This window comes from Panthera pardus, unplaced genomic scaffold (genome assembly GCF_024362965.1).
Source record: "Panthera pardus isolate Hobbes unplaced genomic scaffold, ASM2436296v1 HiC_scaffold_6, whole genome shotgun sequence".
Lineage (NCBI taxonomy): Eukaryota > Metazoa > Chordata > Mammalia > Carnivora > Felidae > Panthera > Panthera pardus.
Genome location: NW_026526991.1, coordinates 98,290,687 through 98,306,727, shown reverse-complemented (window position 1 = coordinate 98,306,727; position 16,041 = coordinate 98,290,687). Strand labels below are relative to the sequence as shown.

Here is a 16,041-nt window from a genome sequence, read left to right as displayed (position 1 = left end):
GAGGGTGGAGAGACAGAATCCCATGAGGGGCAGAGAGAGGGAGAGAGAAGCAGGGCTCACCCGAAGTGGGGCTCAAACTCACCAACCGTAAGATCATGACCCGAGCCTCAGCCAGATGCTTAACCGACTGAGCCACCCAGGTGGCCCCTTGTGAACCTTTTGCTTTCGGCCCATCCTTATTGAGTATCCTGCTTTAACCCACGTTGTCTGGTTTTCCTTTTCAGTACTCCATGGTGGAACTGCAGGTAGGTAGAAGTTTCCTTTCCTTTTCTGTCAGCTATGGAAAAGGGGAGATGATTTCGGTGCTCAACCCCGACGCCAGAAACCACTCTGAGATGTTGGCCCAGTGCCCAAGATGGAGCCCGCGGCCCAGCACCCACAATTCCCCCCAAGCCATGCCTGCTCTCTGGCCTGTGCTCTCCCACCCTCTCAGGCCTGAACCTCTGTAGATAAGGACACACTGCCCTGCGGCCACCAGCCTTCCCACTCTGATTCCTGTGACTTCTCTTCTCCATGCGAGTTCCACTGGGCTCAGTTCTGTACTCCTCTTATTGTCATGGCTGTTCTTGTAGACGCTCAGCAGTTGGCTATGACGTGAATACCTGTGGGCAGTGCTGAGAAGGACAGGGACCAGAAAGTTGGAATATCTCATGGCATCGCCTCCATTGTTCTGTTACCTTATCTGTCAGGTAGCTTACGATAAATTCCCTCAGCATTACCCCTACATAGGCACCGAGAACAAACAACTCTCTGTAAAGGCCATCTTAAAGCCCACTTTCTGAAACTGACAATAACACCTTAGAGGACTCGATCTGACTCTTTGAATCCACAAGGATGCTTTTCTTCCCCAGTGGGGTCCGGCCCTATAGGAAAATTTATTTAGCAACAAGAAAACTATAAATGAAAACTTAGCCACAAAGAAAATTATGAATGAAACAGGGGGCCCTTCTTCCTGGACGCAGACCACGGAGGTCATGAATCCCAGGGAGTGGGATTCTTTACCTGCGCTTTGTGTCTTTACCTGCTTTTTGTAGTGCAGAGCGAGAGACGGGCAGGTACGTCATGAAGTTTCTTTTTAATGAATGCAGGACCCAAATAGCAACAGGATTGCCCAGTGGCTGGAAGTGATGCCGGAGCAAGGCATTGCAGACCTGTCCTTCCAACTGGCCCCAGAGGCAACGCTGGGGACCTATACCGTGGCAGTGGCTGGGGGCAAGACCTTTGGCACCTTCCTTGTGGAAGAATATGGTAGGTGGGAGAATCAGCAGGTCAGAGCGTTGGACAGAATCTTGCCCCCAAGTCAACAAAGGTACAGTAAAATATACTACGGGGAGGGATTCTTGATTCGTTTTTGAATTCTGGCTAAGCCAGCTAATAACGTTAGGAGCAGTTTTGCCTTGCTCGTCCCCTCCCTTAACTTAATTCATTTAATTATCACTGTTTCTATATCCCTCTGTCTACTGTCGGTAGGGTCAAATCCTTTTTCTTGCCCATTTTTGTTTCTACTCTCCCCAGTGCTGCCTAAGTTTCAGGTGGATGTGGTGGAACCCAAGCAGTTATGGACCGTGGAGGAGTCCTTCTTAGTGAAAATTTGTTGTAGGTGAGACTAAAGCTCTGGATCTGGTGGAGATTACAGCTATATGGAGAAGAGTGACAGGGGAGAGTGGTTATGGAGGCGGTGGTTAAGACTCGAGACATTTTATGCGGTCCAGAGCCGTGACTTCTCCCAGAACACATTTTCTTTTTTTGTTGTGTTTTTTTGGGGGGTTTTGTGTTTTTTGTGTTTTGTTTTAGAAAGAGAGAGAGTGAGAGGGCACTCAAACGGGGGAGGGGGGGAGGAGACAGAGAGAGAGAGAGAGAGGGAGAGACTCTTAACCAGGGTCCACAGTCCACGCTCAGCACAGTGTCTGACATGGGGTTCGATCCCATGACCCTGGGATCATGATCTGAGCTGAAATCAAGAGTTGGACAGTCAACCGGCTGAGCTACTCAGGTGCCCCTACATTTTCTTTTTTTTTTCCTTATTTATTTATTTATTTATTTATTTATTTATTTATTTATTTTTGAGGGAGAAAGTGTGCGTGAGCGGGGGAGGGGCAGAGAGAGAGAGAGGGAGGCAGACGATCCAAAGCAGGTTCAGCCCTGTCAGCAGCCAGTAAGCCCACCGTGGGACTCAGACTCATGAACGGTGAGATCATGACCTGAGCGGAAGTCAGACGCTCCACTGACTATGCCACCCAGATGCCCCTCAGCATTATTAGTTAGTGTCTGCTTTGTGCGGAACACAACAGTGAATCCCATGAGAAATCGGGGTAAGGAGAAAGAAAAGCATCGATCTCGGTCCTTCGGATGGTATTTGTTGTGTGGTGGCCGACACCCCAAGGCTTTGGGTAAAGCAGGGAAGTGGACCAGACTAGTGAAGGGTAGGACAGTCAATGCTTCCAGAGGCTGGAGTACGGAAAAGAAGGAAAAGTGGTGTTTCGGAAGAGGAGGGCTGGATCTCAAGTGGAATCTCCCAACTCTGACTTGCCATGCTTCTCTGGGTTAGGTACACCTACGGAAAGCCCATGCGAGGGGCAGCACAGGTATCCGTGTGTCAAAAGGCGTATACTCACCATTTTCCAGAGGCAGAATGGGAACAGCTACCCGACAGATGCAAGAACTTTTCTGGACAGGTGAGTAAAGGGGATGTAGCAAGGGAAACTTATTCCTGTGTCCGAAAGTAACTAAGCACCAATATACCAATATAGAAAAGTAGTAAAAACCCCAAAGTAGGAACCTTTTCACACAATCGTCGTCCCAGTTCCAAAGCACAAGGCAGTCTTCTTTATTCTAAACAGGTGAAGTCTTTTAGAATCTGCCCTGGAGTCGAGAAATTAAGCTAAATCCTTGTGAGGCACAATTTTCCTGCCCGGCAGTTGGTTTTTCTCCCCCTGTCCGATCTTGGAGCTTCAACGTTGCTTCATGATTATCTGTGTCGGAGGAGAGTTTTTCTTTCTTTCTTTCTTTTTTTTTTTTTTTAACGTTTATTTATTTTTGAGACAGAGAGAGACAGAGCATGAACAGGGGAGGGGCAGAGAGAAAGGGAGATACAGAATCGGAAGCAGGCTCCAGGCTCCGAGCCATCAGCCCAGAGCCCGACATGGGGCTCGAACTCACGGACCGTGAGATCGTGACCTGAGCTGAAGTCGGACGCCCAACCGACTGAGCCACCCAGGCGCCCCATAGAGAGTTTTTCTTTCTTAAACGTGGCGAAACTAAAGTATGGAGATCAGAATTTCTGTCCATGGTATATTATCAAGTGGGAGTAGAAGTTAGGTGATTCATCCTCCCTTTCTCTCTCCCTGATTGCCTCACTAGACTGACAAATCAGGATGCTTCTCAGCTTCCGTGGATATGTCCACCTTCAACCTCACTGGTTACACGTACAGCCACAGCATCAATATTGTGGCTACCGTGGTGGAGGAAGGAACAGGTAAGTTGGACACGCCTGCCTTCATTAAGAAAAGAGACAGGAGAGGGGCGCCTGGGTGGCTCAGTCGGTTAAGTGGCCGACTTCGGCTCAGGTCACGATCTCGCCGTCCGTGAGTTCGAGCCCCGCGTCGGGCTCTGCGTTGACAGCTCAGAGCCTGGAGCCTGTTTCAGATTCTGTGTTTCCCTCTCTCTGACCCTCCCCCGTTCATGCTCTGTCTCTCTCTGTCTCAAAAATAAATAAATGTTAAAAAAAAAAAATTTTTTTTTTTAAAAATAATAAATAAAGAAAGAAAGAAAAGAAAAGAGACAGGAGAAGGGCTGTCCTAGGAACAGACCCATCGAGAGGGCTCAAGACCTACCCTCATTAGTGTTTGGGAACGAGTCTGTTCTTAGTTCACCGTCAAAGAGAAATGCCGGATTCCAATCTGTCATTCACTACCTATTTCCCCAAAAGTTTGGGGAGGAGGAGTTCGTTTGGATCTTTGGCCGGAAATGTGTTCAGTTTCATACGTCCAAGGTGGCACTGTCCTTTCAGGGATTTTACGTTACACACACAGGGTGTTTAGGTCATCATACGTCTGGTTTCCCTCTTCAGGAGCAGAGGCCAATACCACTCAGGATATCTACATTTCTTCAGAAATGGGATCGATAACCTTTGAAGACACCAAAAATTTTTATTACCCCAATTTCCCCTTCACTGGGAAGGTAGGTTGAAACTTGTCTCTACACCCAAAAGGTGCTTAACCATCTGCTGTTGCCTTCTTCCTGGAGACATATAATAATAGCTCATTTAACATTTTTTTCTCAGTCCTTTACGTGTATTCGCCTGTCTAATCTTTACAACGATCCGATGAGGTAGACACTATTATTGGCCCCGTTTTACCGATGAGGAGACTGAGGCACAGAGAGGTTAAATGATTTTCCAAAAGTTATACAGCTAGTAAGTGGCACCTAGGATCAAACCCAGGCAGACCGCATCCAGAGTATATAGTCTTAATTCCTTGGGTTGTGCTGCCTTTAGTCTCCCATGAGATGTGCCTTGAATATTAATGTGACTTCATTGCCTTTCCCAGTGCCCGGGACTCGTACTCTAATGTCCAAATCTTTGAATTTTAGATCTGCACGGTATCTGGAGAAATCATCTAGTCTCCTCATCTAAGCAAGATTAAACGTGCCTTAACAGGGAGCCAATTATCGCTCCTTAAGCAGTTTCTTCAGAGATTTAAAATTTTCCTTTGTTGGAGTCTTCTTTCTGATACTTAACAATCTGTCCGTCTCTCCAGTTTATCTTTGTTAACGTCCCAAACAGTCGTTCAACACAATAATGTAGCATACTTCTAGATCTATTTAGATCAATCCTTAGCCATCTTGTCTCTAGACCAAGGGTAGATCCAGATTCTCTGGGAGCCTATGGATTATAAATTTGGGAGTGGAAGGGGATTCTCTCTCTAAAAAAAAATAATAATAATAATGTACAGAGAGGGGCGCCTGGGTGGCTCGGTTAAGCGTCCGACTTCGGCTCAGGTCATGATCTCACGGTCCGTGAGTTCGAGCCCCGCGTCGGGCTCTATGCTGACAGCTCAGAGCCTGGAGCCTGTTTCAGATTCTGTGTCTCCCTCTCTCTCTGCCCCTCCCCTGTTCATGCTCTGTCTCTCTCTGTCTCAAAAATAAATAAACGTTAAAAAAAAAAAATGTAGAGAGCCTTGGAGGGGGGGAACCTGTGTAAATGAAGGGTCCTGAAGCTTCATTAGCTACGTGACAAATCTACTCCTGCTCCAGGCTGAGCTGCTTCTGTTTGCTTCTCACTTCCCCACAGATGTCAGGTTCCAATGCTTGAATCGCATCTACTTGTTTCTGGACTCTTTCTTGAAATGTATTCTTAGAGTTTCTTTTCTCACCTCACTTCACCTCATACTTGAACCGACTCCAAACCTAACCCTAATTCATGCCCTCATAACCTTCACCCTTTAGATAAGAGTTAGGGGCCATGACGGCTCCCCCCTCAAGAATCATTCAGTATTCCTGGTGATTTCTGGCATAAATGGAACCACCAACCAGACCCTAACTACTGACAACGATGGCCTTGCTCCCTTCGAGCTGGATACAGTCAGTTGGAATGGGAGAGATATTTCTCTGGAGGTAAGCACCGAAGAGGACACGCTTTCCGGTAAGGCTTCCCTGAAGGAAAACCTCAAACTTTTCCTGTTCTCTCCCCTCCTCCCTCATTTGTCATTCTGTCAGCATCATTCACCAGTCCTGCTTCCCAGTTGACAAAAACTTTTGTTGGCCTTTAATATCAACCGAATAAATTTTCCTTCAGGTAAGCAATGTTATTTCTACTAATTCAGCGTACGACTTATCCTCATCTCTATTTGATCCCATATTTAAAATCAGCGTAGGGAGAGGGCACCTGGGTGGCTCAGTTGGTTGAGCATCCAAATTCGGCTCAGGTCATGATCTCGAGGTTTGTGAGTTCGGGCCCCGCGTCGGGCTCTCTGCTGTCAGTGTAGCACCCGCTTCAGATCCTTTGTCCCCTTCTCTCTCGCTCTCTCTGCCCCTCCCCTGCTTGCTATCTCTCTCTCAAGAATAAATAAACATGAAAAAACAAATAAAATAAAAGTAGAGTAGGGAGGACAAGATAACTCAGAGTCATTTTCTTCCCTCTCTGTCCCTCCCTCCACCCGCTCTGGGGCCAGTACTCATAAACATGGCAAAGAAGGAAACTCTGTGTTTTGGATAACTTCCAGGGAAGGCAACTCATACCAGTTATCAGCTGTGACACGATGCTGCGCAACAAACAACCACAAAACTTTAGTATTATACGACCACAAGTGTGTCCCTCTAGGGGACTTCTTGTCCCTCTGGGGTAGTCAGGCAGCTCTGCTGGTCTTGAGGGGGGGTGTGGTTCTTACATACTGTGGCCCAACCGGCTGATGAAGGCCAGGCTCGCACGTCCCAGCAAACTAGTTCGGGTACAATCTTACAGCCATGACGGGGAGCAAGAGGAAAGGTCGACACGCAAGGGCTCTTCCAAGCCTCTCCTTCTCTTGCATATGCTCACATCCCGTTCCCGACAAGTCACATGGTGGGTCTGCAGTTAGACTAACAGGGCAACACAAGACTACGTGGCAGAGGGCATTAATACCCGAGGGATGGATTGGGCCCATTAGTGCCATGGTTCACCATGCTGCTTAAGCAAACACATACAATTTGTGTGGTGGCTCATTTAAGTAATTGTTTACATAAGGCCTCACTCAGTCACTCTACTTAGAAATAATCTTCATTTTTTTCCCCCTCTTCTTTTTTTTTTTTTTTTTTTTTAATTTTTATGTGAATTCTAGCTAGTTAACATACAGTACAATATTGGTTTCAGGAGTAGAGTTTAGTGATTCATCACTTACAGACAACGCCCAGTGCTCATCCCAGCGAGTGCCCTCCTCAATGCCCATCACCCATTTAGCCCACCCTCTACTCACCTCCCTCCATCAACCCTCAGTTTGCTCCCTGTTGTTAAGAAGCTCTTATGGTTTGGGGCCCCCGGGTGGCTCAGTCGGTTAAGCGTCCGACTTTGGCTCAGGTCCTGATCTCACAGTTCGTGGGTTTGAGCCCCGCGTCGGGCTCTGTGCTGACAGCTCGGAGCCTGGAGCCTGCTTCGGATTCTGTGTCTCCCTCTCTCTCTGCCCCACCCCTACTCGCACTCTGCCTCTCTCTCTCTGAAAAATAAATAAACATTTAAAAAAATTAAAAAAAAAAAAGAAACTCTTATGGTTTGTTTCCCTCTCTCTCTCTTTTTTCCTCCCCCCCCTTCTCATATGTTCATCTCTTTCGTTCCTTGATAGAAATGATTATTTTTAAAATTTTTTTAACGTTTATTTATTTATTAAAAAAAATTTTTTTTAACGTTTATTTATTTTTGAGACAGAGAGAGACAGAGCATGAACGGGGGAGGGTCAGAGAGAGGGAGACACAGAATCTGAAACAGGCTCCAGGCTCTGAGCTGTCAACGCAGAGCCCGACGCGGGGCTCGAACTCACGGACCGTGAGATCATGACCTGAGCCGAAGTCGGCCACTTAACCGACTGAGCCACCCAGGCGCCCCTAGAAATGATTATTTTTAGCCTTACTATCCTTTACACCTGGTTTTCTTATCCCTAGGATGTATTCTTTGGTTTCTGTGTAATCTTAGTCATGCTTATCTACATCTCTTGCATCAGTCCGTGAAGGTTTATCACCCCCAATTGAGCATCACTTGAAAACTATAATTTCACTCGTCTACATACCAAAGTGCTGCTGCACATAACCACTGTTACGGATTCCTCAATCATCCTTAGCTGGACCTCTAGTAAAACATCCACATGCCATTCTTAGGCAGTGAAGATTTGAGAGAGATGGTTTTGAAAACCATAAGAAGTCCATGGGGTTACTATGGTGGGGGCATGTGTTAAAAGCCTTTTTCTTTCTCTGTTCTTAGGGCAGATTCCAAATGGAAGATCTGGTATATAAGCCAGAACAGGTGCCTCATTACTACCAGAATGACTATCTTCACCTGCAGCCCTTCTACAACACAACTCGTAGCTTCCTTGGCATCCACCAGCCAAACGGAGTCTTGGCATGTGGCCAGCCCCAGGAAGTGCTGGTGGATTATTACATTGATCCCGCCGATGCGATCCCTGCCCAGGAAGTCATCTTCTCCTACTATGTGAGACAGGGCAATGAGGGCTGGGGAAAGTGCACGAGGGAAGGAAAGGAAATGAGGAGAGTGAGACGGAGAGGGTGATTTATGTCTAGAGACACAGTGCAAGTCACGTGGGTAATTTCAAAACGTTTAGAAGCCGCAGTTAAAAAAATTAAAAGAATAGGTCACACTAATTTAAAAAATACATTTTAGGGGCACCTGGCTGGCTCAGTCAGGGGAAGAGGCAGCTCTTGCTCTTAGGGTCATGAGTTCAAGCCCCACACTGGGTGTAGAGATTATATATATATAATATTATGCATATGTGTATATGTAATATATGTATATATACATATATATAAACACATATACATAATATATAATACATACATATACGTATAATAATACATATATATGTATATATACACATATATACATAATATATAATACATATATGTATCATAATATATATGTATATATACACATATACATAATATATAATACATACATGTATAATAATACATATACATGTATATATACACACATACATAATATATAATACATACATATATGTATAATAATACATACATATGTGTATACACACATATATACATAATATATAATACATATATGTATAATAATACATATATATGTATATATACACATATACATAATATAATACATACATATATGTATAATAATACATATATGTATATATACACATATATACATAATATACAATACATATATGTATAATAATATATGTATATACATACATATATGTATAATAATACATATATGTGTATATATACACACATATACATAATATATAATACATACATATGTATGATAATACATATATGTATATACACACATATACATAATATATAATCATACATATATGTATAATAATACATATATGGATATATACACATATATACATAATATATAATACATATATGTATAATAATACATATCTATATGTGTATATATACACACATATATACATAATATATAATACATACATATATGTACGTATATGTGTGTATATAAACGCACACACATATGTATATATATACACACATATACACACGTGTATATACACGTATATATGTATACATTTAACCCAGTGTATCCAACATATGATCGTGTCAACCTGAAATCAACACCAAAATTATTAATAGATATTTTACACTTCTTGTTTAGCTGAGTTCCAAATCTCTGAAACTCAAAGTATGTATTTTCTAGTAGCCACCTTTCAAGGGCTCCAGCAGTCACATGTGGCTCGTGCTACTGTATTGCACAGTGTCGGTGTAAAGGATGGGGGTGGATGTGAAAAAAAAGAGATTTTAGAAAGGAGCCCAGGGAAACTGTCTGGGAAGATAAAACGAAGAATTAAGGAGAACACATTGCTGGTCAGGGCTGAATGGGAGCTGGGTGCGTGAATGGCGGAGAGGGTGCGGAGGGGCTGGGACTCAGAACAGATTTTATTCTGTGATTCACTGGTCAGTAATTTAAAAATAGATGATAAAGGTTAAAATTAACATTGATAGCAGGTTTGTGGTGTGAGTAAAATCACAACTTGTGGCTTGATAAGCGGCTTTACTGGTCACCTTGGTGATAGCAGGGAATTAGATTTGTGTAAAGCCCGGGTTTGCCGGGGCCCAGAGTCTCTATTCTTTTATCACCCTCTCCAAGTTTCTGAGGGATTTTCTCCCCATTGATTCATTTCAGTGTCTTCGCGCAGACACAATCATCCTGACCAAACAGGATGAGGAGGGGTAGACAACATAAGGAGTCAGAGTGCTAACACGGGCACTGTCTTCGGGACAGGAGTGTGGGGACAGCCGGGGGGCGGGTGGATGGGCTGATCAGTGTGGAAGGGCTGAGGGCCAGCTGAGAGTCTGAAGAGCCGGCCCTAGAGCCCTTGACTGCAGTCTGAGCTGACAGCCTGCTTAGAAACAGTTTCACTGAATTTGGTTTCAAGTGAGTGAACAGGGAGAGTTCGACGAGGGGATTTCTCCCCCAAAGAGTCAAATGTCAGAAGGGCTCAAGGCAGTTTAAAGTGCACTCGTTTCCATTGAATTTTGAATCAAGCGATTAAAAAAAAAAAGTTATGAAGACGGATGGATTTTGGGTTAACTTCATGTTACAAGGAGTATAAGAGAATCAAACCTGGAGACCTTCAAGAATCGGTGGACAGCTCTCTATTGTGAAGAATGGCTTCTGTTCCGTTTGGCCCCGAAGTAATGATGACCTTTGTCTCCTCCCATCCATGGCCGGGGTTCTCGGGAGCGCCTCCAAGAGGAAGGGTCATCAAGGCTCATGGTGCCATCCGACATTTGACAAACTGACGGACGCGGCATGAAGCAATGAGCCAGGCTCTGGAACTAAGAAAGGAGACTTTCCTTATGCAGAGAGGCAGGGATGCTCCACAAGTAGGGTCCCATAACTTCTGTGCGGTTGATGATTTAATTTTTTCTTTTATCTTTTTTAGGTAGTGGGGAAAGGGCGTTTGGAGATAGAGGGGCAGAAACACCTGAATTCTGAGAAGGAAGGTGAGTGTTTAGGCTTCCACTGAAAGATGAAAGGATATCTTCAACTTCCAGGAAGCTCTTGTTATCCCAGAAGCAACAGAGAAGAAGCAATGAGAGAATACCACTGATCGCCACAGAGCAGGAGAATGGGGAGGCCGCAGCTAGGGCAATGAGAGGCGTAGACTTGTGGTTGGAGGTCATTCATTGGTGGACGAGCGCGCGTTCTCATCCCTGTGTATCCCCTCTTCTTTTCCAGGAACGAAAGGCTCCTTCTCCATCTCACTGACTGTCACTTCCAGACTAGCCCCTCATCCTTCTCTGGTGATCTATGCCATTTTTCCCAGCGGAGCGGTTATAGCCGACAAAATTCAGTTCTCAGTAGAGATGTGTTTTGACAATCAGGTAAAATGGCAGTTGAGGAAGGTGAAGAAAAGGTCTGGGCAGAGAGAGAGAGAGAGAGAGAGATATCTGGTGTATGCTGGGGCTGGAGATCAGGCAGGGACAGAGGAATAGGAAGATAATAGGGAGGCGGATGTCATTATCGTATTTATATCTTCAGGATGTTTTGTGGAAATCGCTCTCTTTCTTTTTAGAAAGTCATGCCGGGGAAACTGTGTATTCTACCCAGGTCTTCTTTCTTTTTAGTTTCGGCCTCGTAAACTTTCTGTGTTATTCTGTGCTGTGCTGCTCGCTTTTTCCAGCTGTACCGCAAGGGCACTAGTTCTAAAAGGGCCAGACTTAAAAAAAAAAAAAAAAAAAAAAAAAAAAAATCAGTATAAAAGTGAAGGAATGGGCCCCGATGCCGGAACTGGGGCATATTGGCAGATGAGGCAAATTATGTTGTTTCTCCCCGTCTCCGGGCTGACCTGATCCCCAAGTTATACTTTTCCCTTCCCCAGGTTTCCCTTGGCTTCTCACCTTCCCAGCAGCTTCCAGGAGCAGATGTGGAACTACAGCTGCAGGCAGCTCCTGGGTCCCTGTGTGCAGTCCGGGCGGTGGATAAGAGTGTCTCACTGCTGAGGCCAGAGAGAGAGCTGAGCAACAATTCTGTGAGTAGTCTGCTACTGGGGCGGGAAGAGAAGACAGCGTGACTGCATTCGAACAAAAGATGGATTTCAGGGAGTGAGAAAGAAAGGCTGAGGGAAAGCCTGAGCTTTTCTACCATAAGGTGGTAGAAAAGCTGGTGGGGAAACAGAGGTAAACTGATGACATGAGAAAGGCAGGGCTCATGTGGGCATAGAAGTAGGAAAGATGTAATAGGAGATAAGGGTGACAGATTATTGAAGAAGGTGAGAAAGAGGGGGGGCCTGGGTGGCTCAGTCGGTTAAGTGTCTGACTCTTGATTCTGGCTCAGGTCACAATCTCGTGGTTCGTGAGTTCGAGCGCCCCGAGCTCTGTGCTGTCAGCACAGAGCCTGCTTGGAATCTTCTTTCTCTCTCTCTGCCCCTCCCCCGTTCACGCACATTTCTCTCTCTCTCAAAATAAAGAAATGAGCTTTAAAAAAACCTTTAAAAATGGTGAAAAAGGGGTCAAAAATGTAAAGGTAGGGGAGATTTTGTGATGCAATAAATACAGGAAGATTTCGGGACTAACGAAGAGAAATAATACAAGGGCGGTGAGCTGTGGCACCACAGTCCGAGAGAAGTTTCTCTACTGATTTCACTGTGTCAATAGTTTATTTCCTTTTCCCTTCCTGTTTCAGATCTATAGGATGTTCTCATTCTGGTATGGTCACTACCCCCATCAGGTGGCTGAATATGATGAGTGTCCAATGTCTGGCTTCTGGAACTCTCCACAAACCCTCTCGGTTATGTGGAGGCCTTGGTTCTCTGAAAGTGTGGACCTTTTCCATTTTTTCCAGGTAGATGTTCTTACCCGTTTTGTTCTTGTAGAAACAATGGTGGTGGTGGGCGGAGGAAATTCCTTAACTAAAAAAAGCAGAGAGACTCATGTGGGCACTGAGGGGATAAAACCTTGGAAGAAACTCCTAATATGTGAGGTAGCCTCTCCTGGTCCTTATCCTTGAAGAAGGCACCCAACTGCCCAACTGCATTGGAAGAGGGCCACCGTGAGAGGCTGTGTGCAGCCTCTTTCCATCATTATAAACAATACGTGAGTAGAAGTTAAGTACTTTATGAGTAGGAGTTGGGGATGCCGAAGCCTAAGTCTGACCGGAAGTCTCTGAAGTCAGGAACCATGTCTTGTCCATATTTGTATTCTCTCTAATGACTGATCCTTCATAATACTCAATGTGTTTTTGTTGAATTGACTGAGCCGATATGGTTCCTGCCCTCAGACAGTTCAGGCTAAATCAAATAATAAGGGCACAGTGACTAACGTTTGGAAGAAGCATGAAATATATTTGACAATGAAATAAGTGGATTACTATTCAGTGATAAAAAGAAGGATGAGATCTTGTCATTTGTGTCCACATGGGTGGATCTTGAGGGCGTTATGCTCAATGACATAAGTCAGTCAGAGAAAGACAGATACCATATGATCTCACTTCTATGTGGAACCTAAACGACAGCAACAACAAGCTCATAGAATAATTTGGTGGCTGCCAGAGGCAGTGGGCATGGGGTGTGCAAAATGAGTAAGGGTTGTCAAAAGGCACAGACATCTGGTTTAAAAGAAGTCCTGGGGATGTAACATATAGTATGGTGACCGCATGGCTAATATTGTATTACATATTTGAAAGTTGCTAAAAGAATAGATCTTGAAAGTTCTCATCGCAAGAAAAAAAACATCTTTTTTGTACCTAGGTATGGTGATGGATGTTAACTAGGCTTATTCTGGTGATCATTATGCAGAATATATATTTAAAAAATTGAAATTTTTTAAATTTCTGGCTGACAGAAGTGAACAAAACTTGGTGGCTGAGTGTTGGGGAATAAACACCTGTATCACAGTTAACAGGAAAAGAAGGCTTGGTTCAACCCTTTGAGGATAGACTGCCTAGGCAGTAGCCCACATAGTAAGGGAGGGGACCACTTTAACTCTTCGTCCTCCGGTTTCTTTGGTGCCTATCAGGACATGGGCCTGAAAATACTGTCCAATGCCCAGATTAAGAAGCCAGTAGATTGCAGTCACCAGTCTCTAAAGCACAGCATTGCAATGGCGGAAGGTAAGCTACCTGTGTAGCTTAAATCATGGAACTCCGGAAGCACACTCTTTGCTTCCTGTTCCTGTTGCCTCCGGTCAGAATGATAATGGCTTGCCGGTCATGGATGCAGGCAGCCACATCTCTCTCTGGGGAGCACTTTTGAAGCTTGAAGCCCTTACCTATTCATCCCCTGGCCAAACCTCCTCATCTGTCACTTCCCCCTGATGGCCTTGAGACTAGTCGGTTCCTCGGTACTCCTTCCTCCTTGTCTCTGACTTGTTCTCCGTTTCCCTCTAAATTTCTTGGTCGTAGTTCCTCTGCCTCAGCTTATCATACAACAGAAGTCTTTTGGGAGAGCCCGGGTGGCTCAATTGGTTAAGCATTCGACTCTTGATATCGGCTCAGGTCATGATCTCAGGGTCGTGGGACTGAGCCTCACCTTGGGCTCCACATTGAACATGGAGCCTGCTTGAGATTCTCTCTCTCCCTCTGTCTCTCTTCCCCGCCCCTACTCGCACGTGTGAGAGGTCTCTCTCTCTCTCCCAAAAGTCTTCTGTTTTCCCAAATTCCCTTATTCTTGTTCTCCTCAGCAAATTATGGTAATCGTCTAGTGAGTTTTGAATCATCATCATCTTCATCACTTCAGTCAGAGGATCCTCAGATCCGCCAGTATTTCCCAGAGACTTGGCTCTGGGATCTGTTTCCTGTTGGGTAAGTGATGCCTCAAAGATATAGCAAGATTGTACCTTGTGGAGTCAGCAGCGAATTCAGAGTCAGATCATTTTTTTTTTTTTATTTTTTGTTTTTTACATGTATTTATTTTTGAGAGACAGAAAGAGACGGAGCACAAGTCAGGGAGGGGCAGAGAGAGAAGGAGACAAAGAATCCAAAGCAGGCTCCAGGCTCTGAGACATCAGCACAGAGCCCGACGCGGAGCTCGAACTCACAAGCCATGAGATCGTGACCTGATCCAAAGTCAGACTGAGCCAACCGACTGAGCCACCCAGGCGCCCCAGAGATAATGTTGTTGTTTTTTTTTTTAAGACATGGATTTACTTATTTATTTTTTAAATTTATTATTTTTTTAAATTTTATTTTAGAGAGAGAGTGCAAGCAGGGGAGGGGCAGAGGGCGAGAGGGAATCTTACGCAGGCTCCACGCTCAGCACAGAGCCTGGCCCGGGGCTCATGACAAGCTCATCTCAAGGCTCCTGTGTCCAAAAAGTACATGAAAAGATGCTCCATATCGCTAATCAGAGAAATGCAAGTGAAAACCTGACGAGATCGCACCTCACAGATTCAGGGGCACTGGCTCTTTCAGATACGTGTGTCCACATGTGCCCACCTGCTCTTACCCCCTCCTCTACGCAGGCACCCCCTTCTCCCATATTTGTACATCCTCACTCCCCCCAAAGGGTCACACTCTGAGGCTGGCATGTTCCTCAGTTCGGCTGCCTTTTTTACCTTCCCCCCACCTCCGTGACAACAACAAATGACTTCTGCAGGTGAACCGATAGCTTCATCCACAGTGTTCTCCTTGTCCTGCTGTGTGTGCGCGCCTCACCTGGGTTCTGTGTTCTCACAGTAACTCAGGGAAGGAGGCTGTCCACGTCACGGTTCCTGATACTATCACCGAGTGGAAGGCCATGACTTTCTGCACCTCCCAGACTAGCGGCTTTGGTCTGTCACCCACTGTTGGACTGACTGCTTTCAAACCATTCTTTGTTGATCTGACTCTCCCTTACTCAGTAGTTCGAGGGGAATCTTTTCGCCTTACTGCCACCATCTTCAATTATCTAAAGGACTGCATCAGGGTAAGAGCCGAGATACGGGAATCTCTGACCCCGGGAAAGAGATGGGACGCGATTCCCCGTTTTCCTAAGCCTCTGTGCGTGGCTTCCTGTACTCAGACCCTTTATATTTCCTAAACATCTTCAGGTTCACACTCACCTGGCTAAATCCGATGAGTACCAGGTGGAATCGTGGACAGGTCCTCAGGACTCCAGCTGTCTCTGTGCTGATGAAGCAAAAAGCTATCATTGGAATATCACAGCTATCAAGTTGGGTAAGAGGAGGAGGGGGTGGAGGGAGCAAGAGAAGCATAGAGCAAAGCTCAGTCATTGAGAACGTTACCGTTTCCTCTCCTGCGTTCGCTTTGTTCTTGCTTTTTCATTTTATTTGCCTTTATTTTTGCCCCCTAAGCCTATGCCATCAATAAATAAGCAAATGCTCTTTGATCGACGACCAAAAAGT

The 16,041-nt window shown here is 45.1% G+C and overlaps 1 protein-coding gene across 3 annotated transcripts in view; it reads left to right on the top strand.

The window, feature by feature from the left end:
• A2ML1 (alpha-2-macroglobulin like 1) overlaps positions 1-16,041 on the top strand; it is a 46,324-nt gene that overhangs the window by 12,198 nt on the left and 18,085 nt on the right. For all 3 annotated transcript variants that reach the window (XM_053895556.1, XM_053895555.1, XM_019464568.2), the window contains exons 5-20: positions 225-245; positions 1,089-1,248; positions 1,516-1,600; positions 2,549-2,675; positions 3,361-3,475; positions 4,070-4,179; positions 5,446-5,613; positions 7,946-8,173; positions 10,644-10,704; positions 10,940-11,085; positions 11,583-11,732; positions 12,386-12,544; positions 13,717-13,810; positions 14,380-14,500; positions 15,374-15,602; positions 15,727-15,853. In XM_053895556.1, coding sequence (XP_053751531.1) covers positions 231-245; positions 1,089-1,248; positions 1,516-1,600; positions 2,549-2,675; positions 3,361-3,475; positions 4,070-4,179; positions 5,446-5,613; positions 7,946-8,173; positions 10,644-10,704; positions 10,940-11,085; positions 11,583-11,732; positions 12,386-12,544; positions 13,717-13,810; positions 14,380-14,500; positions 15,374-15,602; positions 15,727-15,853 — 2,095 coding nt within the window. In that variant the 5' untranslated portion in view covers positions 225-230. The remainder of the gene's footprint in view (positions 1-224; positions 246-1,088; positions 1,249-1,515; positions 1,601-2,548; positions 2,676-3,360; positions 3,476-4,069; positions 4,180-5,445; positions 5,614-7,945; positions 8,174-10,643; positions 10,705-10,939; positions 11,086-11,582; positions 11,733-12,385; positions 12,545-13,716; positions 13,811-14,379; positions 14,501-15,373; positions 15,603-15,726; positions 15,854-16,041) is intronic.